General features: G+C 37.6%; 1 protein-coding gene across 6 annotated transcripts in view; it reads right to left on the bottom strand.

Annotated features, from left to right (window-relative positions):
• WDFY3 (WD repeat and FYVE domain containing 3) overlaps window positions 1-26125 on the bottom strand; it is a 274072-nt gene that overhangs the window by 31307 nt on the left and 216640 nt on the right. For 5 of the 6 annotated variants that reach the window (XM_070393429.1, XM_070393438.1, XM_070393445.1 and 2 more), the window contains 10 exons: window positions 19469-19522; window positions 17027-17195; window positions 13364-13527; window positions 9751-9899; window positions 8534-8654; window positions 7871-7956; window positions 6033-6113; window positions 3043-3097; window positions 2660-2779; window positions 636-753 (listed from right to left, as the gene is read on the bottom strand). In XM_070393429.1, the coding sequence (XP_070249530.1) occupies window positions 636-753; window positions 2660-2779; window positions 3043-3097; window positions 6033-6113; window positions 7871-7956; window positions 8534-8654; window positions 9751-9899; window positions 13364-13527; window positions 17027-17195; window positions 19469-19522 (1117 nt within the window). The remainder of the gene's footprint in view (window positions 1-635; window positions 754-2659; window positions 2780-3042; window positions 3098-6032; window positions 6114-7870; window positions 7957-8533; window positions 8655-9750; window positions 9900-13363; window positions 13528-17026; window positions 17196-19468; window positions 19523-26125) is intronic. The other variant, XM_070393454.1, reaches the window with a different exon arrangement.

Genomic DNA, 26125 nt, shown 5'->3' with positions numbered 1-26125 from the left:
CCTAGGTTGAAGGTTTGATCCCTGGCCATGGTTGGGGCTGTGTGGGAGGTAACCAACCAATGTGTCTCTCTCACATCAATGCTTCTCTCCCTCCCTCCCTTCCACTCTTTATAAAAATCAATGGGAAAAAAGAGTCCACATAGGGACTACTGTTAGGCTTAGTTCCCCCCGCCTTTCTTTTGCTTATTTTTGGGGCACACATGATAAACATTAAACATAATAATAAATAATAAGAAACTGAGGTGTTTCAGAAGGTAGTCAATTTTTTTATTTTTATTTTTTAATGCAAAAGGGTTCTAAAAATTGAGTCAATAAATGAAAGAGTAATTCCTAGCCTACATATGAGTCAAAGTGAAGGCACATTATGATGGGAAATTTCTGCCCTGTGCCAAACAGACATACTTTACTTAGTTTTCTGCCAGTACCTGATAGGCTACCTAAAAAATCCCTTCTAAACATGGCCATCAGCTGGCATGCAAAAGCAGATTTTCTACTCTGATAGCTGTATAGATGTGTGCATATACAGAGATAATGATATATAAGCAATTTGGGAAAGATGCAAGGAGGTCAGACCACTAAATTAACGGCTTAATTTTGAAATTAGGTAAAAGTTTATGACAAGAAAAGTTACTTACCATTAGGGTCTTCCCAGTCTTTATATCGCTTCTTATATTGAGCTAATCGTTCATCTGTCTGCGCTCCCATCGGCTTCGCCAGGTTTCTAAATGTCTTGGGATTACTAAGATCGACCTCCTAAAATACAAAATAAACCTAGTTTCACATTACCATACACCCTCTATTCCCACCATTCTCATAATGGTGGCTACAGCTGACAATGGTGACTTGTAAATGTGCTAGTATCTTTCGGGTCCCACAGCAGAACTGGACTCCAAAACAATGCCATGCACCTGCTGGTCATTCACACTTTATAGAGAGGCACACGGCAGTTTGTTAAGTGGCTCGGTTTGAAGACAACTGCTTTGGAAATTAAGTGTTGACAGAGGAGGGCACTAAAGACCCATGTCTGGAGATGAGGAGGAGGAGGGAAAATCCTCTCTAGTCTTGGCAAGGACACAGCAGGAGACTGTGGACACAAAAGCTCCAATTCATCTTTATCCTCTGTCATCCACATACTAGTATCTAGAGCAGTGGTTCTAATGCCGCGACCCTTTAATACAGTTCCTCATGTTGTGGTGACCCCAACCATAAAATTATTTTCGTTGCTACTTCATAACTGTAATTTTGCTACTGTTATGAATCATAATGTAAATATCTGATATGCAGGATATATTTTCATTGTTACAAACTGAACATAATTAAAGCATAGTGATTAGTCACAAAAACAATATGTAATGATATATGTGTTTTCCGATGGTCTTAGGCGACCCCTGTGAAAGGGTCATTCGACCCCCAAAGGGGTCGCGACCCACAGGTTGAGAACCGCTGACCTAGAGGAACAAATCCCCTCTCTGTTCTCTTCTCCACCTCCCCTGTTTCACGCTGACCTTACTTTTGAGCATTTCCTTCATAGAGGTGATTGGAAAATGACATAAAGTAGAACACTCAGGAATTCATTCACCTCTAAAAGGCATCAGACCAGGCCAAGTGACTGTGACTGAGACGGAATCTTTCAGTCTGCCAGATTATTTTAAAGCTCATCTCTAGTTGACCTAACTCATATATTTGAAAGTAAACCTGAATTTACATCCTGAGGGTTTTAAAAGTAGAAATTTGAAATATGTACCTGTGGGATATTTAATTTGTATTCTTTTAATAGGACATCATAACCAACCAATTTTGCCAAACTTGTACTTTAAAAGTCTTGGGCAGGAGAAATTGATCCACATTTATAAATACAAGTCAAATTAGTACATTTGTCCTCTCAAAATCTATATGCAAAATATCTCATAAATATTTTTTTGGTTAATTCAACAAACATTAAAGTGTACGCTAAGTACCAGGCATTATTGTAGAGGTTGGGAATTGAGAGACATGTAAAATAGTCTTTGTGCTCAAGGACCTCACAATCAAGTAGGGTCAAACACAAATCATGATTATAACAAGACACAGCTTCAGGACAGTGATACCCGCATGTGTCCTGCAGGGTGGAATGGAGCTAGCCAGGTGAATGTGTAATGGGAGAGAAGGTGTGCAAGAGCACTGGGAGAACTCCACACTAGGAGTATAGCGTGTGCAGAGCAATTGAAAGACGTCAAGGAGATGGACAGGTAGCCCAAATAGCAATCCTGGGACCACACAAAGGACAGATTCCTAGGAGTTACTTTGCAAAGGGCACAGTACTGAGGCTTTTAAATTCTCTCCAAGTCGTGATGATGATTCACTGAATCATTTTAAACAGAGGGATGACTCAAGTAGATTTCTGTTTCTGACAATGGCCACAGTGCAGAGAGCAGAGAGATATTCACCAGTGGATACAAATTAATTAGCACTTAAGGAAACCAAACAGAGGTTATGATTAAATACCCAAGAAGTTGGTCAATTATCCACATTCTGTACAAGTCCAATCTAAAGCTCTTCTCATCTTCTTGGAATAAGTGCCTGCTGAGAACTTTAAACTATAAAACATCTAAGCCATTGCAGTATCTCTTAATTACTTCTGAAAATGTTTTCCACTTACACAAAATGACTCGAGATTTACCTCTGAGTCGTAATCTGCAAGGATCCAAGGAAACACAGGATATTGCATGAGGTCATTGTATGATCTGCCAGCCAAAGTGTTCAAGTGCATCAAATACTGGAAGTTGCTGATTTCACCTCTCTTGGGAAAGAGAGATAAGGGTTCATTTTAGAGCAATCGATTACATTCACTATGTTCACTTTTTAAAATGTTATATGCAAAATGAGGTAAAGAACAATTTCTTATAGATTTCAAAACATCAAAACTTTTTCTAAAAAGAACAAAAATAAGACATTTTTTCTATGGTACTTATTTTAAGGGTTATTAAAGTGTCTTTTTAGCTGTATGACTTGCACCATCCAACTATAAATTACAAAGGAAGCTTCCGTTTTCATTAAGCTTACCTCCCATCTCTGGGTGACAGACTTCTCTCCAACCAAAGTACTAAGCAACCCAGACCTGAAATCAATAAATAATTACACTGTAGACAAAAGAATTTTAAATGACTAATTTAGAGTTGACAATTTTAAGTCACCTGGTCCAAGAATTTTTCAGACTATGGAGGACCTATTAGAGGGTCATAAATCAGTTTCATCTTCTTAACAATAAAATAACATGGAATTGAATGGAAGAACACAGAACATTGGGAGTCATCACATATAGTAATGAAAGTATTTTCAGTGAATTTTGTCTTAGCTTTTCTACCTCAGTTTGTGTGTTGTGGGATACAATGTAGAATATATTTTTTACTGTGGGTAATGGCAAAGAGTTTTAAAAACAATTATCTAGTACAACCTTCTGCCTTTTCCAATAATCACTATGTAAAAGGATGTAAAGACATTATGTTGGAATAACAAATAATACACAATATTTTGTACATAGCAGGTACACAGCATATTTTCTAAAAGAGATGTTGAAAGTGAATGAGACTATAAATTATTTTGACAGGAAAGTCACTGCTGTTCAGGTTATTTAAAATTGTGGACATTTTTTGATAGCAGCCTTTTCTAGAATGCTATAAAATCCTTATTTAAAAAAATTTTTTTAATTGATTTCAGAGAGGAAGGAAGAGAGAGAGAAGACAGAAACATCAATGATGAGAAAGAATCATTGATTGCCACCCACTGGGGATTGAGCTTGGGGGCAACCAGGCATGTGCTTTGACCAGGAATCGAACTGTGACCTCCTGGTTCACAGGTTGATGCTCAACCACCGAGCCACACAGGCTGGGCTAAAATCCTTCTTTAGGTTTACCAACTTTATAACACTGATAATTATATTTTGAAGATTGCAAAGTGGCTGTTAAACCAGAAAGCAAACACTTAACTATGCATTTTATTGACTGAAAGGAAATTAATAGATTCAGCTCAATGGCATAGATACCACTTTCCATTTATACTTATAAATTCTTCTTCCCATTAGGAAAACTGAATGTATAGGATGCTCTCCCTGGAAAAAGAGCTATGATCACTCCTCAACCTTATAAGAAAGGGAACAATTGGAAAGAAGATTAAAGTTGGAAATGAATGTCTGCTTCTTGCCTTTGAGCTTTTAGAAGTTCTTCAAGAACTGCCAATTCAGCACAAAAAGTAGCAAGAACAATGAAAATAGCAAGTTGAAGATGATCAGGGCAGATGAAAGTACTAGCGATTTGATTATACGCAGAAAAAGGCTGGATGTGCTGTGGGGAGCCTTTCACTTCCTGTTTTTATATTAACAACACACATAATTAGGAGCAAAACATGCTTCTGAGGCTAATAAAAACATGTAGTTAGCATTTATATTTGCTAAATCTTGGCTAAAGAAAAATAAAAGCAACAACCTAAAAAGAAATACATGAATTTAATATATTTAGATATACACAGACTGGACTCAAATTTTATTTACAAATTACATAATCTCCAGTAGTTTTAAGTTATTTTTTTTGCAGGTTGTAATAATTAATTTGTAGCCCTGCTTCTCTTCCAGTGGATTATAAAGGACCACAGTTCTGAGTGACTATGGATGGAGCTGGGTGTGTGGATTCTTAAAGTATCTACATCATCCAGAAGGACTTCTAAGAGTAAAAGCAGCTGAAAAGAGCACAAGGAAGCACTGATAGGTGTGAACACATAAAAACAGAAGTTTTACTTTAAATGTGAAAAAACAAAAGCAAGAGGAAGCCTGGGCAATTTGCGAAAAATATGACAAACATAGGAGTAATAATACATTATTATTGAAAAATCCCATAAAAATTGATAAAAACTCAAGAGAAGAGAGAGGTTAACTATTTAAACTACTGTGGTGGTCATTTCACAATATATATAAATATCAAATCATTATATTGTATACCTGAAACCAATATAATGTTATATGTCAATTATACCTCAATTTAAAGAAAAAAATCAAACCACCACCACCAACAACCTCAGAAAAAAAATGGGCAAAAGTTATAGATAATCCCCAAATGATGATTTTAAGTAGCTGACATTTACCGAGCTCTAGCACTAATAATAAAAGACATACTCATTTGCCGAAACCGGTTTGGCTCGGTGGATAGAGCGTCGGCCTGTGGACTGAAAGGTCCCAGGTTCGATTCCGGTCAAGGGCATGTACCTGGGTTGCGGACACATCCCCAGTGGGAGATGTGCAGGAGGCAGCTGATCGATGTTTCTCTCTCATCGATGTTTCTAACTCTCTATCTCTCTCCCTTCCTCTCTGTAAAAAATCAATAAAATATTAAAAAAAAAAAAAAGACATACTCATTTAAAATCTGAAAAAACCACTTTATGAAATTGGTAAAAAATATAAAGAGTTGAGAAGCATCTTATGGAGACAACTAAACTTATCCACAAATGATGGAATACAAACGTGCATATTTTTATGGAAATTAAGTTAGTTTTGTGTATCAAAAGCCTTCAAATTCATTCCCTTTATTTTATTGAGAGGACTTTACCCTAAAAAAAATAATCAGGAATCACACTTGCATTATCATTAGAAGGGAACATGATAAAAATGAAATATCCACAAGTAAAAGAATGTTTTATACATATGTTGAATAGGTAGCAAATAAAAGTAATGTTTGTGAAGAATTTTTTTAAAGCAGGGGAAACCATTACATATAACACTGAATGGAAGAAGCAAAACAGAAATCTGTATAGTATGAACTTAATTATGTATATAGGAATATATGCATGCTTAAAAGACTCCAAGAAAACTGATCAAAATGGGAGCACTGATTTGACCTGAGTGGTCATGCACACATTTTCTTTTTTCCTTCTAGTTTTCAGTAATCAAACAATTTTGTGCAACCACCAGGAAGAGAAAACACTCATCTGAAATATTAAATAATGCTGTCCAGATACAAACATTGTAATTTCACTATTAAATTATAATGCAAGAAGCAAACACCTACCCCTGCTCCACACTTGTGTTTGGTCTTTGCCCAGACACAGACTCGGAACTGTCAGTTAGAGATGGAACTACAGCCAAAAACCTGGAAAATTTAAAAATAGCATAAAATTGAAAGTGAAGTCTCAGTCAGGATCTAATGAGAGCTTGAGAAAGGACGGATGATTCATTTACATCTTGTTTCATTTACTCCTCCGTTTCCCAATAAATGGCAGGCAGCGGGAACACATAATAGAACGCTGTTAGGATAAGATGGTCGCTTCCGCAGCCAAATAATAAAGGCCCACAGCAAAATCAATGATTTGGCCTTTTACATATGCTGCCATGTTGCAGGAAGCAAAGGCCTTGTGTGCAGCATGGATTCACAGGAATTGAGTCAACTTAATGAAGTCCTAGAGAGTGATTAACAGCTAAGTATGCACATGACAGCAAGTAATCCTGATAGCTAAAATGATAGAACAGACACAGCACTAAATAAATGAAGACCCAAACAAGGTAAGGAACTTTATGTGATAATCTTATACTTTTTTTCAGAGTTGCTTACAATGTCAACATACATTTCTTAAAGGCAAAGAGAATTATGTGGAAATTCTTGGAATGAATGCAGACCTTGAATGTGGCACAGACACAGAAATGTCTCACAGAAAGAAGAATTCATCTCCTTGTAATGGTTTCCAGTTATGAAGAGCAAATAATTTCCTAGCGCTGAAAACAACAGCACCCTTAGAGATTAACAAGGTAGATAACTGAAATTTCAGTCACTTTAACTTAGCTCTTCCCATACGTGAAGGGGGTTCTGATTTACCAACCAACACTCACAACCACTGCACCTGAAGACCCGCCCTCATTCCCAGGTGCTCACTGCTAACTAACATTACTGTACTGCAACGATTAGCAATGCTGTTTGACATTCATTGTTCCTCATGGAATGACTTGAAACAGAAAACTTCCCTTACTAGAGGGCCTGCAGGATCTACACCACCCTTCAAAGAATAAGAGGTCTCTCCTATCTATGATCAGTGCATAAAGCCTCATTATTCATACATCCAACAGAAATATCTTCAAATGCCATGGATATGTACTTTGAGGTTTTTAAAGTAAATTTGAAATATATTTTTATCCAAAATAAAATAGGGTTATATTAGAGTAGGTGCTTTACTTGTACTACTTTTCCAATGGTGAAGGTATCCAACGTCCCTTCCAAGACCAGAGAAAGTCTCATATGAGTATAATTTCTAAGGAAACTTGGTCTCTCTGTTCAATATGAAGAAAGCCTATTTGGAACCTGAAGTATTATTTTTGAAGCTACACTTCACCATCTTTTTACGTTAAGAGATGGAGGACTTAGTGATGAAAGTGGTTTTGAATGATAACTATACGTTACCAGAAGAAAAAATGGCATTTCAAAATAAAATAGCATCATTATAAAAGCTAGTTAGAACAGTGGTTCTCAACCTTCCTAATGCCGTGACCCTTTAATACAGTTCCTCATGTTGTGCTGACCCCCAATTTCATTGTTACAAATTGAACATAATTAAAGCATAGTGATTAATCACAAGAACAATATGTAATTATATATGTGTTTTCCGAAGGTCTTAGGCGACCCCTGTGAAAAGGTCATTCGACCCCCAAAGGGGTTGCGACCCACAGATTGAGAACCGCTGAGTTAGAAGAATCATGTTTAAAGAGGTTGGCAAAAGTGAAACAAATATTTTCCTCAAAGAAATTAATTCACTGATCTAAATTCTAGATTTTTAAAAACTAGCTACTAGTAAACTGGTACTAGTTTCCCTTCTATCTCTTCCCATGATAGCATTAACAAGTACTCCTAAAAAGCAATACCTTTGATAGACTTTATTTCTAATTCCTTTCTGAAAAGCAAGGAGGTAATTCCGTCCATCTCCAGAGAAAACTTCCACAGCAATAGGCTGAAATGATCAGAGAAAAAAAAGACATAGAGAAAAACACAAATAAGGTTACATATTAACTTTTTCCACTATCAATTTCTACGAATTTGAAAAAGTTAACCCATTGAAGAACACTTCATAAATTCCCAGCAGATTCAATTACAAAGTAAACAGAGCCAATTTGTTTCAAACGTGTTCTCAAATTTTTTTCTAAAATATTTCATAATAGAATGGTAAAATAAAATAATCAAAAAGTTATAATTTTGTAAAATTATAAGGAAGATGTAATTTTTATATTAAAAGGCAATTATAATGTTGACTTGGATAGCTATGGATAAGGATGGGTGACCAAGATATCACTTAAGTTTTAGGTTTTTTTTGTGGTGTTTTTTTTTAAAGAGATGCATTATACAGAGTTATGCACTGTATGATGTCAGTTTGTCTGTCACATAACCACATTTAAGGAATAATCTATGAAATACTCTAAGGGATAATGCAGATCCTGCGAGGGTTTTCATGGCATGCATCCGTTTTAAAATAATACATGCTTTGAATAAAGGAACATGACAAAACACTGGGTACTACTAAGTCAACCCACCTGCAGGAGATACCTCCTTTTATGTACCTCCCTGATATCTTCATACGCAAAAATGCTGCACGTTCTCTTGAGCTGACTGGGGCCTTGCCTGGCTCCTCTGGGAATAATTGGCTCATGCATACTATAGGCAGCCAAGGGAAAGGAGATAAACAAAAACACAGCGAGAGATAAATTCAGAGTTCAACAAATGCTGTTATTCTCAACATATGAATAGAAGGGAGAACAGTATATCAGAATATTCACTTCAAAAAATATATTGAAGAGACTAACTTGTCAGCTACTCAGCACACGAGCAACCTCCTTTGATGAAGTTAATTTTAAAATCCCATTATTGCTATCAGGGCCAACTTATCAATCGGACACAGTGCCTAGATCTAAATACTTTCAGGGGCCCAAGAAAATGTTTTAATTTCTTTTAAAACCAGAAGAACAAAATTAAACTTTTAGGCAGAAGAATATGTTTTAATATATAATATGGATATATTCATCTTTAAACCAAGTCATAAATATAAATTTTAATATTTTTATATGGAGAAAGGGGCCCATGAAAGTCATAATGTGGCCCTAATTGTTGCTGAAAGTGACTACCATATATGAAATATCTCTTAGGAATGAATTGCAAAGATCATGTCTACATTCAACAGTGTTAGGTGTTCAAAATGGCAAAAGAAGAGAAAAATGTGTTGAATTTCTAAGCGTTTAGCTTTTCATCTTCCTTCTAGCTTGGTCTGCCTTCTGGGTTTTCCATTACCCACTATCACTTCCATCACGGAACTGGCAGAAGAAGGGCAGATGGGTAAGACTCAGCTCACTGCTGCCTGAGCCCCGGTCACACTGCTTCCAGGGTACCCAGGGCACCCAGGAGGGTTGTGCAGTGGCCTGTGTTTTCTCTAAAACTGTGCTTGTACTAAAATTTTTAAAAAAGAACAATTTGCAAATTCAGAATAAGTTTATAAACATATAGATTATAATACAAGAAATTTGGTGTCTAATATTATTAATGCATAGTCAAAACTTTAGTTTTCATTTTGAAACATAAAGCTATTTTTTTTTATTACTTTTAAATAACTATAACCCTTGTGAATATTTAACATGGATGCACACAAACTGAGAGATAACATTATTTGAAACACAATTTCTGGATTAAAAAATAAAATGTGAATAATATTGTTTTCTAAAGATAGCTGTACTGTATGTCTCTTCATTCATCTACTTACTTTGGAGGTAAAGTTTCAATGTCTCTTATTTCCCTGGTTGCTGTCATTGTAAATCCATCAATCACATAAAAGTGCTCTTTGCCAAAGAGAAGCAGCCCCTCACTGGTATCCAGGCCCTGGACTCGAGCACAACGGTACATGTGTTGGATCTATAAAGGAAAACCATAAACATTCATTAACATAGATTTTTATTTTATTTTGATATAACTGAAACAAAATGTTTTAAAACATGGATTTAATGGGCAAACAGGATTTTACCAAGGTCCCTCTGTGATGGCATCCCCTGAGCCAAGCATAGTAAATGAGTGTAAGCATATTAAAGAGAATCTGCTAAGACTGATTTGTAGTTGACCTCAGTAAAACAAAACACAACCATTCAGTCATATCCATCTACCCCCATGCATCATCCATTTTTCTCAATATTCACTGATACTCACTATGTGCCAGGCACAGATGTACCAGGTTCCACAGGTGATGAACTAGTTCGATAATGAGGGAGACAGACAGAAAACTTGGCAGGAAAGGGAACTGAGGCATACATGTAAACAGATTAGGACTGAGCCCTGTGTGAGCCAAGATGATACAAAGTGAAAAAGGTCTGGGGAGCCTAACAATCCTGAGTGAATTCCCGGTTTTGTTACTTATTGTAGATCTAGCCAAGTTTCCTAATTTCTCTGGGCCTCTGTGTCTTTGTTTGTAAATTTCAAATGCACACTAGCTTGTTGTGAGAGCAAGATAATTTACATATTCATGTTTGCAACTGTTGGCTATTTTCTCTTCCACACAGCTCACTTTTCCTTTTTCCATAACAACTCCTGGAACTAGAACTGGGATTGGTCCCTATCCGCTCCCTCCTGGATCCTGCCTGCCTGGCCGACTGTTATGCCACTGTAAAAAGCCCAAATTGGCATAAGTTATATTTTCCTCATAGAAGGAAGGAATCACTGAATCTCTCAATGTAAGTATTGTTTTCTCTCCAATGAGCAGGATGTGTTAAAAATACTTTCTTGTTTAAACTCAGTTCAACACGAGTCAAGGAAAAAGATCAACAACTAAACCACAGGCAAACAAATGTCAAATAAATATCAGTTTGAATATACTTCTTGTACTACTGAATCTGAAAACAGTAAAAACTGTAATCATGAGATTAAAAGTTTGACAAGTGACAGCACTAGAAAGTAATTTTCTAAAATATACAAATGTAAGTCAATATTCATAGCCACATTTGAACTGCTTCAATAATAAAATGGTAGAATGTTACAGGAAAAATAATGATGCACTTTTAAAGTACCTTTAGTGTAGTGTAACATACATACAGAAAAATGTTTTTCATAAATGCACAGCTTGGATTTTCAAATGCTAAATATGCTGCAACCAGCATCCTAATGAAGAAATATAACTTTCTCAAGACTTCAGAGCTTCTCTTGTGCTTCCTTCAGACTTAATGAACTTTTGCAGTTATATGGTTTTTAAAAAATATTCTCATTCCACATTAATAAGGCCATACATTTGGACAGAATTTAAAAAATTATATACTACCTAGAGGCCTGGTGCATGAAATTCATGCACTGGGGGGAGGGGGGTGGTGTCCCTTAGCCCAGCCTGCACCCTCTCCAATCTGGGACCCCCTCAGGGGATGTCCGATTGGTGGACATCCGCCAGTCGGACATCCCTCTCACAATCCAGGACTGCTGGCTCCCAAACGCTTGCCTAATGGCCTGCCTGATTGCCCCTAACCGCTTCTGCCTGCCAGTCTGATCACCCCCTAACAATTCCCCTGCTAGCCTGATTGACACCTAACTGCTCCCCTGCCGGCCTGGCCGCCCCCAACTGCCCTCCTCTGCCGGCCTGGTCCCCCCCAACTGCCCTCCCTTAACGGCCTGTTCACCCTTAACTACCCTCCCCTGCCAGCCTGGTTGCCCTTAACTGCCCTCCCCTGCAGGCCTGGTTGCCCCCAACTGCCCTCCCCTGCTGGCCTGATCGCCCACAACTGCCCTCCCCTGCTGGCCTGATCGCCCACAACTGCCCTCCCCTGCCAGCCATCTTGTGGCTGTGGGCGCCACCATCTTTGAGGGAGGGGCAGTCAATTAGCATATTCCCTCCTTATTGGCTGTGGGCACTGCCATCTTTGAGGGCAGGGCAGTCAATTAGCATATTCCCTCCTTATTGGCTGTGGGTGCTGCCATCTTTTGAGGGTGGGACAGTCAATTAGCATATTCCCTCCTTATTGGTTGTGGGCGCCACCATCTTTGAGGGCAGGGTAGTTAATTAGCATATTCCCTCCTTATTGGCGGTGGGCGCTGCCATCTTTGAGGGCGGGACAGTCAATTCACATATTTCCTCCTTATTGGCTGTGGGTGCCACCATCTTTGCGATGGTGTGAGGGTCAATTAGCATATTCCTACTTTATTAGATAGGATTTCTGGTTACTACTACAGATTGGGCCAGATTTCAAGGGTTGCATATTCCTACTTTATTAGATAGGATTTCTGGTTACTACTATAGATTGGGCCAGATTTCAAGGGTTATTCCAAGATCTAATATAATAGACAAAAGACAATCCTTTAAACAGTTGATGCTCACTACTCCTTCTTTCCCTCCTTCTTTCCCTCCTTCTTTCCTTCCTTCCTTCCTTCCTTCCTTCCTTCCTTCCTTCCTTCCTTCCTTCCTTCCTTCCTTCCTCTATCCCTTTATTTACTCAACCAAACACTCCTTCACTTAAGGTTTCAGGGTGTCTGCTAAGTGAGTGGAGCTGTACAGCAATAGGGTGGGAATAAGAAGCAGTGCTGGCCTATCAGGAGCTCCCTGGCTAGGGGGAGAGACAGACACAGGAATAAATAATCAGGACCTAATAAAATAGAGTAATATATACAAGGCATTATAAAAGCATACAGGAGGGTATCTAGACAAGCCTGAGTTGGCAAGACAATCAAGAAACACTTCCTACATTTAAGTATTAAAGACACCCAAATAAATTAGACTGTATCAATGGGAGTTACAAGGAGAGGTTATGCAAATGATGGAGAGAGAGGCATTTTGGCAGAGAAGAGAATGAGTTAAGTGTAGAATGAAGAAATAACATCATGGATGTAGTAAACTGCAAAGCACACAATGCTGCAGGGGGCTCAGGCTAAAAGGCAGGGTCAGTAAGAGGAGCTTGGAGAGATGGGCAAGGTGCAGGAGGCTGAAATAGAAAGGCAAAGTAATGTTCTATGAGTGAAGGAGGCTGGGGAGATGGTGCAGATTGGCTGAAGCTTCTTGTAGGTATCACTGGAGTTATGGAGTTGAAAAAGCACAAGGCCAGAATGGGTTGTGTACATGGGTTTGGAATAGAGAATTATAGCAAGTACTGCAGTCTAATAAAGGGAATAGAGGAAGATGGTGAAGTAGGTGTCAATTGTTAATACTGTGTCTGATGAAACTTCATGCTGTTTTATGTGATCAGCTAGGTTAGAAAATCCTGAAGATGAGAGAAGTACTGAACCCAAAAGGTGGTTTAATATTGTATTTCATCAGAGGCTGAAATATTTATCTTCTGCCACCCTATCAACCAGTCTTGTAAACTGGAAACAAGTTACTTACATACAATCCTTACTTTTCAGAAGCACAGTACCTTTTCTCCGTCCTCTAGGAGGCGAAGTAGGGTGGCGTTGTCTGTTTTCTCCTCCTCTTCTATAGAGCCACCCTCAGCAATCTGGTCTTGTAACTGCTCCTGGTTCTCATCATCACCTCCATCAGGTGCAGATCGGGACCGTTTCAGAGGAGGCTTGACCAGACCTACAGGATAATAACCAAGAGTGCCATGTGACCTTGCAGGGCCATTTGGGAAGCAGTTTAGTCTCATGTAGCCCCTCCTATACATTTCCAATTTGAGATAACTCAGGAAGATATAGGAGGCAACACAGTTCAATGGTTAACAACATAGACTCTGGAGTTAAATGGCTGTGTGACTTTGGAGAATTATTTGCCCTCTCTGAATCTCAGTTTTCTTACCTATAAAACTGGAATAGGAATACTGCCTATCTTAGAGAATTGTTGGAGGACAAAATGAGGTAACTCATGTAATAAAAGCACTGAGCACTATGGTTATAAATAGTAAATTCTAAATAAGTATCAGATAATGATAAACAGAGAGTTTAGCATCATTAATGGTAAGAATGGTGTTGCTATGGACAAGTGTCATGGAGGAGATACCATGAATAAATGATCAATTTCTACCAGAAACAAAAGTAAAGATAACAATTTATAAACATGATTATAACAGATCCCACCTACTTAGAGAGCCCATGAGGACTATTTTAAGACTTAGGTCATAAGTGGCAGTATGTTCATTCATACATCCTATCATCAGGCCATAAAGAATAAGAACAGAATTCTTTATAATACAGGGGCAAATCATTTAATTTGCAGATTAAGGAAACACTTTCCTGCCTACATTTAGATAACTTTATTAATAATCACAGCAGATGACATTAAAATCAGTTAACGAGATCCCAAAATATGAGAACCACTCGAAATACACTCTAACTCCCACATTTAGTTAAATCAATAGTCTTAGTTGTACCAAAGAAAAGTCATGTTACACCTACCAGTGATAGCTGCTTTAAGAATTTTGGAAAGCATTAAGTCAACCTGTTAGAATCTTATGCTTTCAATTTGTGTTATCAGGGGGTCTGCTTTGCCTTATGAAGAACCTTATTTTCACATCTAAAAGAGCATAATAAGTAAGCATGAGAGATCAAGTCCTGCTGGAAACATCCACGAGGGGAAAGCTTACAGCTGCATTATTTTTAATTTGGTGAATAAAAACCTCCAACTCTAGGCCCAGAATAACACCTTGCATATTATAGTAGTGGCACTGTATTTGTGGTTTCAGCTCAATTAGAGATTAGGAAAATGAGGTCAAGAGAAGTGAAGTGCCAATGACCCAAACACAAGTCGACTGACTCACTCTGTGAATTATACTGTGGGGCTTATACCCAGTAAATACAGCTTTAGAGTATCTCAATAATTTTGCTGGTGCAATGTCAAGAAAATTAGAAGGTTGTAAACTGTTCAACTACTGAAAGCTTCAAGGATTCTATGAAAACTTTATATCAATTATGAAATGCTTAGTAAGTCAGAATCATTATGAGAGAATAAGTATCCTAATATATAAAAACCCTGGGTCCGTCTGGACCAGAGGCTTGACCAACAGGAAGTCAGTCCTGCAGTCAGCGCTGGGTTGCCATGGCGACCCAGCACTGTGGCTGCAGGCGCAGTGACCGAGCACTGACTGCTGAGGGGGCTGCAAATCAGGCCCAGAGAGAGGCCTGACAAGAGAAGCAGGGTCTGATCTGTAGCCTGTGTAGCACCTGTTGATCAGCACTTGCCTCTCTCTCTCCCAGCAGGGCCAGCAACCGTGCCATTTGTCTCCAGGCCTCCAAGAGGGCTGCTGATCAGCCCCGCCTTTCTGGTCAGGCCCCGTTGATAGGCCCAGAGACGCAGACTGGCATAGAAACCGACCAATCAGAACCAAATCTGGGTGAAATGTGAGGAGCCAATAGCTAGCTGCTCAGGAGGCGGAGCTTTTGACACTGACTGGCATAGAAACTGACCAATCAGAACCAAATTTGGGTCAACTGTGAGGAGCCAATGGCTGCCTAGGAGGTGGAGCTTTTGACGCTGACTGGCATAGAAACCAACCAATAAGAACCAAATTGGCCAGCAGAGGAGGGCAGTTGGGGGTGAAATCAGGCCTGCAGGGGATGGCAGTTGGGGGCAAGATCAGGCTGGCAGGGTAGGGCAGTTAGGGCGATCAGGCAGGCAGGCAGAGAGGCTAGGGGAGATCAGGCAGAGGGGTTGGGGCCATGGTCAGCAAACTGGGGCTCGCGAGCCACATGTGGCTCTTTGGCCCCTTGAGTGTGGCTCTTCCTAAGCCTTACGACAGTGGTCAGCAAACTCATTAGTCAACAGAACCAAATATCAACAGTACAACGATTGAAATTTCTTTTGAAAGCCAAATTTTTTAAACTTAAACTATATAGGTAGGTACATTGTTATTAACTTAATTAGGGTACTCCTAAGCTGGCCTTTGCTAAAAATGTCCTCAATCTGATTGAGGTATGTTCGCTGAGGTCGACCCCTTCCAACTCTCCCATCCACACTCGTCTTGTATACTTGTTTCATCTATCTCCTTTCGTTCATCCTCTCTATATGTCCAGCCCCCACTTCTTCTAACGCCACTTCTTCAAAATAGACTTGCCCAGGCCCAAAACCGACTTTTTCGCATGGGCCACGAAGTTTCAATCACACTGTCCGTGTGCGCGCCCGCACGTGGTATTTTGTGGAAGAGCCACACTCAAGGGGCCAAAGAGCCGCATGTGGCTCGCGAGCCGCGGTTTGCCGACCACTGCCTTAGGAGTACCCTAATTAAGTTAATAATAATGTACCTACCTATATAGTTTAAGTTTAAAAAATTTGGCTCTCAAAAGAAATTTCAATCCTTGTACTGTTGATATTTGGCTCTGTTGACTAATGAGTTTGTTGACCACTGGGTTGGGCAATCAGGAAGGCAGTGAGAGGCAGTTAGGGGCGATCAGGCAGGCAGGCAGGTGAGCGGTTAGGAGGCAGCAGTCCCAGATTATGAGAGGGATGCCCGACTGCCGGTTTAGGCCTGATCTACCGGCAGTCGGACATCCCCCAAAGGGTCCCCGATCAGAAAGGGTGCAGGCTGGGCTGAGGGAACACCCCCCCCCCCCCCCCCGCACAAATTTTGTGCACCGGGCCACTAGTATTATAATAATAGGAGAAATGAATCATGATTTTCTATGGTATTTTTGGTTGAGATGGTCATATAGCTGTAGAAAGGAGGCAGAGTGCATACCTATGAAAAGATTTGGAATAATCATAGGAAAAAAGACTATTACTGTTTCCTGTTGGCTAACATGCACTAAGGACACATTTTTAGTAGTGGTTTTAAACTTATAAATATTTATTTAGTTATCAGTTAAATGAAAATATCAGGTGCCACAAGAATTCTGCAAAATACAATTAAAAAAAAGAAGAATTATCAAGTCAACGGGCATATTGCATTTATCTGCAGGCAATAAGAAAGAGCCAGTTGCTTTAAAAGTTCAGATACAGAAATGAAGTTTTAAGAAGAATGAGATGGCATAATATTTATGGATATCTTTAAGGCTGGACCTACTGTTCACAGATGCTCCTATTTTCATATACATTCAAATATGAGGAATGCTCCTAATGATTTCAAATTGAAACCCAGAGGAAGGCTGACCTTTGACTTTGGCAATAGTGTCTTCACCGTGCTCTGGCTCCTGCTGAGCAGCTTCACCTTCTGAACTCTCTACAATGGCATCTTGGACAATGGCGGGATTGCCAGAGGCTAGTCGCATGTAGTATTCTTTGCTGTCATAACTTATGGCTCTTCTGTACCTAGCAGGTTTCTAAGAAATAACAAGAGGAAAGAACTCAAGTAATTGTCTTCAAGAATAAAAATATAAGCTTCCCAAGGGAAGGTATGGTGTCATGACTTCTTTACATGTTACCTTTTTCCTAGGGATTTTTAATAGACTGTATTTATTTATACACAGTAAATCCATAGATTACTGGGGTTAAGTTTCTTTATTTTTAAATTCCATTGATTTTTAAAAGACATACGTAAAACAATATTAACAGCTTTGTTCTTCTCACAGTAGAAATGAACCCTCTCTAATGAAATAACATTTTCACGTTAGTACAGTATGGGCTCACTGATGTATCAGAAAACTTCCCTATACAGTAGTGTGAAGAGAATGCCCAGTGTTGGAGAGCATCAAGTTACAAGGGGGGATGTCTACTCTGCAAGGAGCCTGGAATGCTGCTTGCATCCCAAGTAAAGTAAGTAGGTCAGGCCTAAAGGGCCAGCCCTTCAGTTGGGGTCATCTGTACAAGTGTTTACTTCAGATACTTGGAGGTAGAGACTCAGAACTGCCCTGGTCTTTCGCATATTCCCAGGTGTCACTGGAACTCTGAAAATGGCCCAAATCTTCAGAGAGTCCTGACCAACTTGGACTCAACCAGCTTCAGACCAGATGGTGCTCTCTGGTTGGTCTGCCACTTTGAGCTGGTATCTCCAATTTGTTAAAACATCCTCATTGTTGTATAGGAGAATATGATCCATAAACTTACTAAGTAAATGAGTATATCAAGGACATATATAAGTCAATTTAGAAAAAGAAATTTATTACCTACAACATTGGAAATATTTAATTTTTTTGGCATGAAACGAGCATTTCTTTTTCAGAATAATTAATATTTACCTGAAAAATGTTCTCCAATTGACCTAAACCGCCCCCCCCCCCCCCCCCCACTCTCCCACCTAATACAATGAAAACATTAAGGTCTAAAAGTTCCTACAAAAAAGTAAAACCAGAGGGAAAAGTTTACATGTATAAAGGTTCCTCACTCAGAATTAGACTCAGACTTTGAATTAATAATTAGAAAAGGATGGGGTTTGAAACATGCTTTAAAATGCTCTCTCTGTAAACATTTATTTCGCCTTTCCTATGAATAAGAGTGTCTAATTTAAAATATTCTATTGGCCTACTCTTCAAACTCAAGTAGTCAATATGTATTGTTTACAACAATGCTTATTTCAAGCAAGACATTTTTTAAAAAATGATTTCAAACTGAAGTGGAAAACTGTGTCCAATTGCTTGGAATATTTAGATGAAAATACTGAATCAAGTTGAGATAAAAGTACACCTAACTAAAGCCACACCAGTCTTCTTTTAATTTCAGGCACAGAATGAGGGAATAAAGAGCTAACTGAAGACTGATATCCAGCAAATGGAAACTAAAATATATTACATAACACAGGAAAGTATTAAAATGATGAAAAATAATATCACAATTATGGAAGGATCAACCTGATGAACAAATAAGAACATTGCAATATTTTTGAAATGAAAGCAAGGTAACACACTTTGTACTGTAACAGTTCTTCTACTTGATATATAACTATTATCTTTAACTCAAAATTGTTCATTTTAAAAAGATGAAAGCAGAGTTAGTGATGGGCAAGACAATGAATGAACACATGTGGGACAACATTTACAGATTTAAACTCAGAACCATAGGCATTTCCCCTAAATATTTTGAAGCGTATTTCTGTGTTTTAAAGAACTACAGTTTTTATTGAATTATGTACAGAATCTTCCTGGGGGAAAAAATTATAATTTTTTTAACAAATTAAAATAAATTTAAATTGTATTTTGAAAAGTGGTCATATACTCTTAGTTTTCATTAGTTCCTTCTGATTGAAAAAATAATTTTAAAAGAGAAATACCCTTGCATTCTCAAAATACAGTTTAGTATCTAGTAAAATTAAATGAGTAATTGAAAAAACAGAAGGTGTCAGGCTGCCCATTACTAACATGCGTCAGAACTTGTTAGTTAAGTATGAAGCCATACACATTTTATAGTGAGAGCAATGAATACTCCCGCCTGTTAGTGAGCCACACAGACCCTAGGAAGCTAATTAGAGCAAAGCCGAGTAAGGCCAGAACAGTTCTCAGCAAAAATGAAACCCACTTTTCAACTCTAAGAAACTTATAGGAAGAGCAAATTGAAAGTCAATCTTTGAAGTTAGTCTAGTCTACCATGCACTAAAAACAAAACAAAACAAAAAAAACAAAACTGCAAGTAGTTTGCATTATTTTATGGTAATTTGTTTTACCTTTTGAGGAATGATATCATCGGAAGTCTCAGGCTGTTTACTTGGGATCTCAGACTGAAAACAGGGTATTAAGTATAAACACATCAGAAAAAAAAACATAAAGAATAACATAAAAATAAATTTTTCTTGAGGATTGTGTGGAATAGGAACCTGTACTCATGCAAAAGAAAATTAACACGACATCCTAGGCTGTTTGAAATAATCACGGAGCATCTTGTGATTATTTTCTCCATTATCAAGAGTAGTTTTAGAATGAAACTAAAATACACTAATTCTCAAGGCTACTGACTGAACAGGATATACTTAAAGACCACACTGACACAACTTCAGCACTGGCTGCCATTGGCATGAATGATTTACAGGCAACTCTTTACGGCTTCAAAAGGAAAAAACTAGAAAATAGAACCTGATGCTAGCTATTGTCTTCCACCTACCTTTTACCTGGCTCATTCCCTATTCCCCAGATCTGTTTTGTAATAGGAGCAACTGGTTTAAATGATTATCTGCACTACCCCTGAACCAAACAAATCACTAAGTGCTTGTTATTTAAAAACATCCTCTCATAAAGTCCATGGCCTTTACTTCCTTCACCACCTTACTGCTATAACCCCATAAAGGCTGAGAGCAGAAGGCAGACTGGATGTCAGCCCCCAACCAAACGTTTTTGTAAAAAGTACTTTTAAAGAATTAGGTGCAGATGGAAGGGGGTGAGGGGACCGGCGCTGGGTGGAGGGGGATGAAGGAGGTGGCGGGGGGCGGGGGGGGTGGGGGGCGGTATAGGGACATCTGCAATAGCGTCAACAATTTAAAAAAGAAGAATTAAGTGGCTGCTTTATATTTTATTCTCAGAATAAAATCCTGATCAACAGAAGGAAATTTCTAGTTAAGCTGTAGTGTGTGGCTTATGCAGGTAAACACACAGATACATACAGACAGACAATAATGCACCCAAGAACTACTTCCAATTTATCTTCCTTTTCCCGGTTTATATCTGAAGATGACTTCCGGTATCTTTCCCTACGGTAAACATGAGTAGGCAAAATGCTTTCACAGATGTTTGCTTCCCTAGACAAAACAAGCGCGGGGCTACTGGACATGCTTTCAAATACTTCATGTAGTTTTAGTAAACCTTTGTTTTTCAAAACAAACTTTTAAACTTGTACCTTATATTGAAGAATAATCTTTAAAGTATACATGCATGTTCTTTATCTTGATAAGAGTTTGGTTACACGTGTGTATACTACACATTTGTTAAAATTCATGGAATGGTACACTTAAGATTTGTATGTTTCAATGTGTGTAACATTTATGTCAATAAAAACAGAATTATAAACAAGGACTGAACTCTATTGACATGCATGTGGAAGTGCACAGGGATGAAGGGCACTGATTCAGCAATCACTGAAATTCCTAGAAAAACAAGATAAATGCTGGATAGATGTGTGAGAAACCAATATAGCAAAATGGACCAATGACTATTGTCAAACCCAACTCTGATATCCACTATGTACCCCTCAACTGGACTATGGGCAGGGTCTGACAGGTACACTCTTATATTGTCTCTGCAGCATATGATATAGTGCTGCTCTTATAATACATGTGCTCACTGATCCACTAACTAAAGTTCCTATTTTACTAAATGGTAGTAAAGGATTCAATAGATAAGATATATGTTATACCAATAATTTTAGTGGTACCTCAGCTCTCTTTTATTTAAAACTAGAGGCCCAATGCATGACATTTGTGCATGGGGGGGGGGGGGGGCGAGGAGTGGGGAGGCAGCCTCAGTCCAGCCTGTGCCCTCTCGCAGTCCAGGACCCCTCACTCCTTGCCACCTGCCTGCTTGCTGCTCCTTAGCACTGCCACGGAGGCGGGAGAGGCTCCCACCACCACCGCTGTGCTCACCAGCCAGCTGTGAGCCCATTGAGCATCTGCCCAATGGTTGTCAGTGCGCATCATAGCAACCAGTCATTCCACCCGTTCAGTCGATTTGCATATTAGGCTTTTATTATATAGGATTTTAATATATTATTGTTGTAATTATGCTCAGATGGAAATCTCAATTTCTCCAAGTCAAAATTTCTAGAAAATAATTTTTTAGTCCTTTTACTTAAAAATTTTCTATAATGCTGGCAATAGAATTTTCTGAATGAGTTGCTCAGTTTCTTTGTCCTGTGATGTCTATATGTTACATAAAAATATATGTGGAGGCAGCTATGAGAGACTCCCTTAATTGGAAAAGGATCCTTTCAGTAAATTTATCCTTCTGCACTGAGCAGCCCAACATTAATAGGTAGACACTGAGGTTTTTACTCCAAAGATATTTGCAAAGAATAGTTTATTTTGTTTGAGATTATTATTCTGTTAAAATAAGGGGATTACAGAATTAAAACCTGGTATTAATGGTTAAAATATTTTTTAATAGCAAAATATGTAATCTTATTTCATTTAATAGGATTCAAGGGAATTACACAAACTGCTTAAAAACAACCAGATTTTATATTTTTATCATATCCTAGGCCAGTGATGGCAAACCTATGACACATGTGTCAGAGGTGACACATGAACTCATTTTTTTGGTTCATTTTTCTTTGTTAAATGACATTTAAATATATAAAATAAATATCAAAAATATAAGTTTTTGTTTTACTATGGTTGCAAATATAAAAAAATTTCTATATGTGACATGGCACCAGAGTTAAGTTAGGGTTTTTCAAAATGCTGAGATGCCGAGCTCAAAAGGTTTGCCATCACTGTCCAGAAGCTACTTAGGCTCACATTTTAATACTACCTATAACTAATATTACCACTTAAAATATAGAACTATATTGCAACTTAGTTTAGCTTTTTTTAAGTTATGAAAATTATCCCCCAAGGAAAGTCCCTGTGCAGAGATAAATTATTTTCATGGAAGAATACGAATTTTCCACATATACCAATTTTCCTCAGGATATAATTATTCTTGCTTTTATGAAAATAATTTTAATTGAGAAATTCTGAAAGCTTTTGAGTCTGTGGCAAATAAAACACTAAAATATGTTCTATATTCTATAAATAAACATCCAATTTAAAAACCAAGAAATAAAAGTTCAAAACTTAGAATAGGTAAGTTATTTTTTATGCAACATACAATATTATCCAGGTTCAAGAAATAAAATTTTAATGACTAAGATAAATCACTTGATTCATTTCTAACACATCAAAGATTTTAAAACAATAAAACAACTTTTTAATCATCACTGTACTCTTTCAGCTTAAGCAACAGGACTATTGAAGTAAATGTTACTTAGAAACAATAATTATTCTTAATCAATAAGGCAATTAATCAAACCATTTGCTCTCATTCCAGGTAAAGCCTGCTAACCTATCAAGAGGCTTCAAAAGCAATTTTTAGGTTGGCAAATACGTGTTATTGCATAAAGTACTGACTATATTTTATAAAGACTCACACAAGGAGGGCAACACATTTATAAGAGTTGAAAGGGAAGAAAGACTGAGCTCTACCTCTGGTAGGCAATATTTAATATAGTTCAGGACAGAGGTGGGTTTACTATGAGGTTAAGAAAGCTTAAACTTCAACCGCCTTTACTTCCCATGGGCTCCTTTCAAAATGCTGGAAGAGGGGCTGGCCCTAGTAATTTTGTATACATAATTTGGTACTCTTTTTCTTATGGAGCTGCCTCCTTCTTCCCTCCAAGTTGTATAAACTTCAGGTCCCATAAAATCTGGCTCTAGCCCTTTTTAGTGGAAAAATTTCAGAATTAGGAAAATTCTACAGAATGTACAGGAAGCAATGGATAAAATCTCTAAGTTAGGAAAAGAGAATGCTGATGGTCAATTCAATGAAAATCTATCAAGAATCTATCAAGTTCTAGGTACTCTGTTAGCATTAGAAAGACAAAACCTAATATATGGTTTCTGTCTGAAAGAAATTTACTATTTACAGATAATGTCACAAAACCAAGAAACATCAGAATCTTTTCCTTTTCCAAAATGATTCAATTTCTGTCAACATTACACATGGTTCTATCACTTGGTAGCTGCGACCTAGAAAGAGTTCCTTAACTTTCCTAGGTTTCTAGTCCTCATGGTAAAACTGGGATAAGACAGATTCCATTTCAAGGGCCATTAGACACATAAATGAAACTGCATTTGAAACTCTGTAGAGTGCTTAAAAGTATGGTATTCACTCTTCTCCTTTGGTTTCACAATAGAAGTCATGGGATAGCTGTTGCTTCTAGGTTTTAGAATTTCTTTGCTGTCACCATTGCCAGATTGCATATTCCACAGAACAAAAGTGGATATTCAATGGCATTTGAGATCTACAAAAGATTCTGAACTAGCAAACGGAAACTATTCTTTCAGATTTCATAACAGCAGGTTAACCTAGACTTGTGCATGGGTCTGCATTCTATAATCATCTCCTCTATCCAGAGCATCTCCTATTTTGAAATGTATCTTTAACATTTCTTGACTCTGTTGTGTTTCCCAATATGTACCCCGTCGGATTAAAAACTAAATTCCATGTGGCACATATCTATTTCTGAGAGTGTCTGTTTAGATTTCACAGGCTGGTGAACTCCTTTGCTTAGGTAAAATGCTAATGTTATTAAGGTTGTAAGTATAAACTCTAAATGGGTTATTTTGTTTTATCTGATATAGAAAATTAAATATACTTCTGTAAAATAAATGACACTGTTATAAAGAAGGAAAGGAATAGATAAGACACAAAATATTCTGGTTATGTAACTCAAAAAGTATATGCCTCAGTGAAATAAAAACAGTGAGTCACATATTCAAGAGAGTATATTTACCTTACACAGGATGGAGCAAAAGTCCATTTACAGTTGTTTATATAGAAAATAATACAATAATTAATAAATAATGATATAAAAATAAACTGTTTTGTGTACTCACAACTGTAAACCCAACCTGTATTTTAGTATTCTTGAATGGATTCCATTTAAACGTGTATTGATTCAATAACAAATATTTTATCAAATCAGGCTTAAATTCTTAATCAATTATTTATTTTGGGGGTAAGATTAAGAACGAGAGAATGTATTGCTGGTTTGCTCTGACAAAAGTAGGTGCTAGTAAAAGGCTACAAAAATACGGGTAGATTAACTTTCTTACACAATGCTCTGGTATTAGAAATTATGGCATTTTAAGTTACAGCTGTGCCAAATATGGAATTCTTAATAGAAATGAATAGCTTGGAAAATAGTAGACCTTGGGGAGCTATGCTGATAAGTTGTAAGTAACTATATATTAGCAGGTCTACAACCTACATTCTAAGTAGCTTCTGGACAGAGGTGGAACCCATGAGTACAAGTATATGAAGCCAGGGCTTTGCCAGAAGTAAAAAAAAAGGAGGATTGAAACAATGCAAGTTGCCTCAAATTATATCATCTGAACTATTTATTAAAAGACCCATGTTCCAAGTCTCCTTTATAAATCTTAGTTTTAAAGTGAAGTTTTTAATAAAATATAATAAAACCTCTACACTGGGCAAGCAGATGGACTTTATAAGCTCTCAGGTTCTAAAATCCTATTAACCAAATACCTCAGAAGAACAAACCCAATATGTTTGTCAGTGGATGATTCTTTGTAGTGATAATACTTTCTAATTGGATATGAGTTTCAATAGATTTATTTAGAGCACTTCATTTTAGAGGCAGCTAAAATCTAGGGTGAAACAAAACATGAAATACAACCCCTAGTAACCTTTCTATCCAGAGATAAATTAAGCATAAGGTAGTCAGATTCTTGGGGAGGGAGAGAATCTTAAAATATGCTTTTCCAGACTATCTTTTTAAAGTTAGAATAACTCTTTTGAAAATTTAAATGATAATAAAGGAAGACATGAAAATCTTACTCATTAATAAGGGATACTGATTTTTTTTAAAAATCATGAAACACTAGTCTAAAAGTCAGGGGTTCTCTAGAGCTGCCCGTGCATCACAGTACCCACTCTGCACATGTGGTTCCTGAGCCTGTGAAAAGTGGTTAGTCTGGATTGAGACGTGCTTTTAAGTATGAAATGTACATTGCATTTTGAAGACAAAGTACAAAACAGTAAAATACTTCATAAATAATGTTTTTATAGCTGATTACACATTGACATAATAGTAGTAGGAAACTGCATGAAATTATCTGCAAAATCCTCTTTCAATTCCCAAAGCTGTGATTCTATGACAAAAGTGTGTTTCTAAGGAGGAAACTATTATATATTTTGTAGGCAAGGAATTATTTTTAGACACTGAAGAGCTAAATTACTATTTAGAAATGTTATGAGGACTTTCAGACTTAAATTCAGTGGATCTTATACTCCTGTGTTTTCTCTTCTTAAATTTGTAGTGACTACTGGGAAAGACTCTATTTTCCCAGACATAATATGCAATTCCCCAATCATTATCAGTTTAGACAAAATTTATTTTAGTCTTGTGAAAAATCCCGAACAAAGGCTTTGGGAAGGGTAACTTGTCTGTATAAAAAGGTACGTAAGGGCAAATGTTTGTTTTAAACTCATGGAGTCGGTGATGAAGCTTCTTAACATGAATGGAAAGATCTACATGTTCAGGCAATTGTTCTTTGCTGCTCATTACGTTTCTTCAATGGGCATTGCTTAGTGCCAATACTCATTTTGTTTACTTA

This window comes from Myotis yumanensis, unplaced genomic scaffold, assembly GCF_028538775.1.
Source record: "Myotis yumanensis isolate MYYU_CA2020_CCGP unplaced genomic scaffold, mMyoYum1.0.hap1 SCAF_1, whole genome shotgun sequence".
In the NCBI taxonomy this organism is placed as follows: Eukaryota; Metazoa; Chordata; class Mammalia; order Chiroptera; family Vespertilionidae; genus Myotis; species Myotis yumanensis.
Note: the sequence above shows the minus strand (reverse complement) of the source record. Positions and strands in the feature narration are given on the sequence as shown.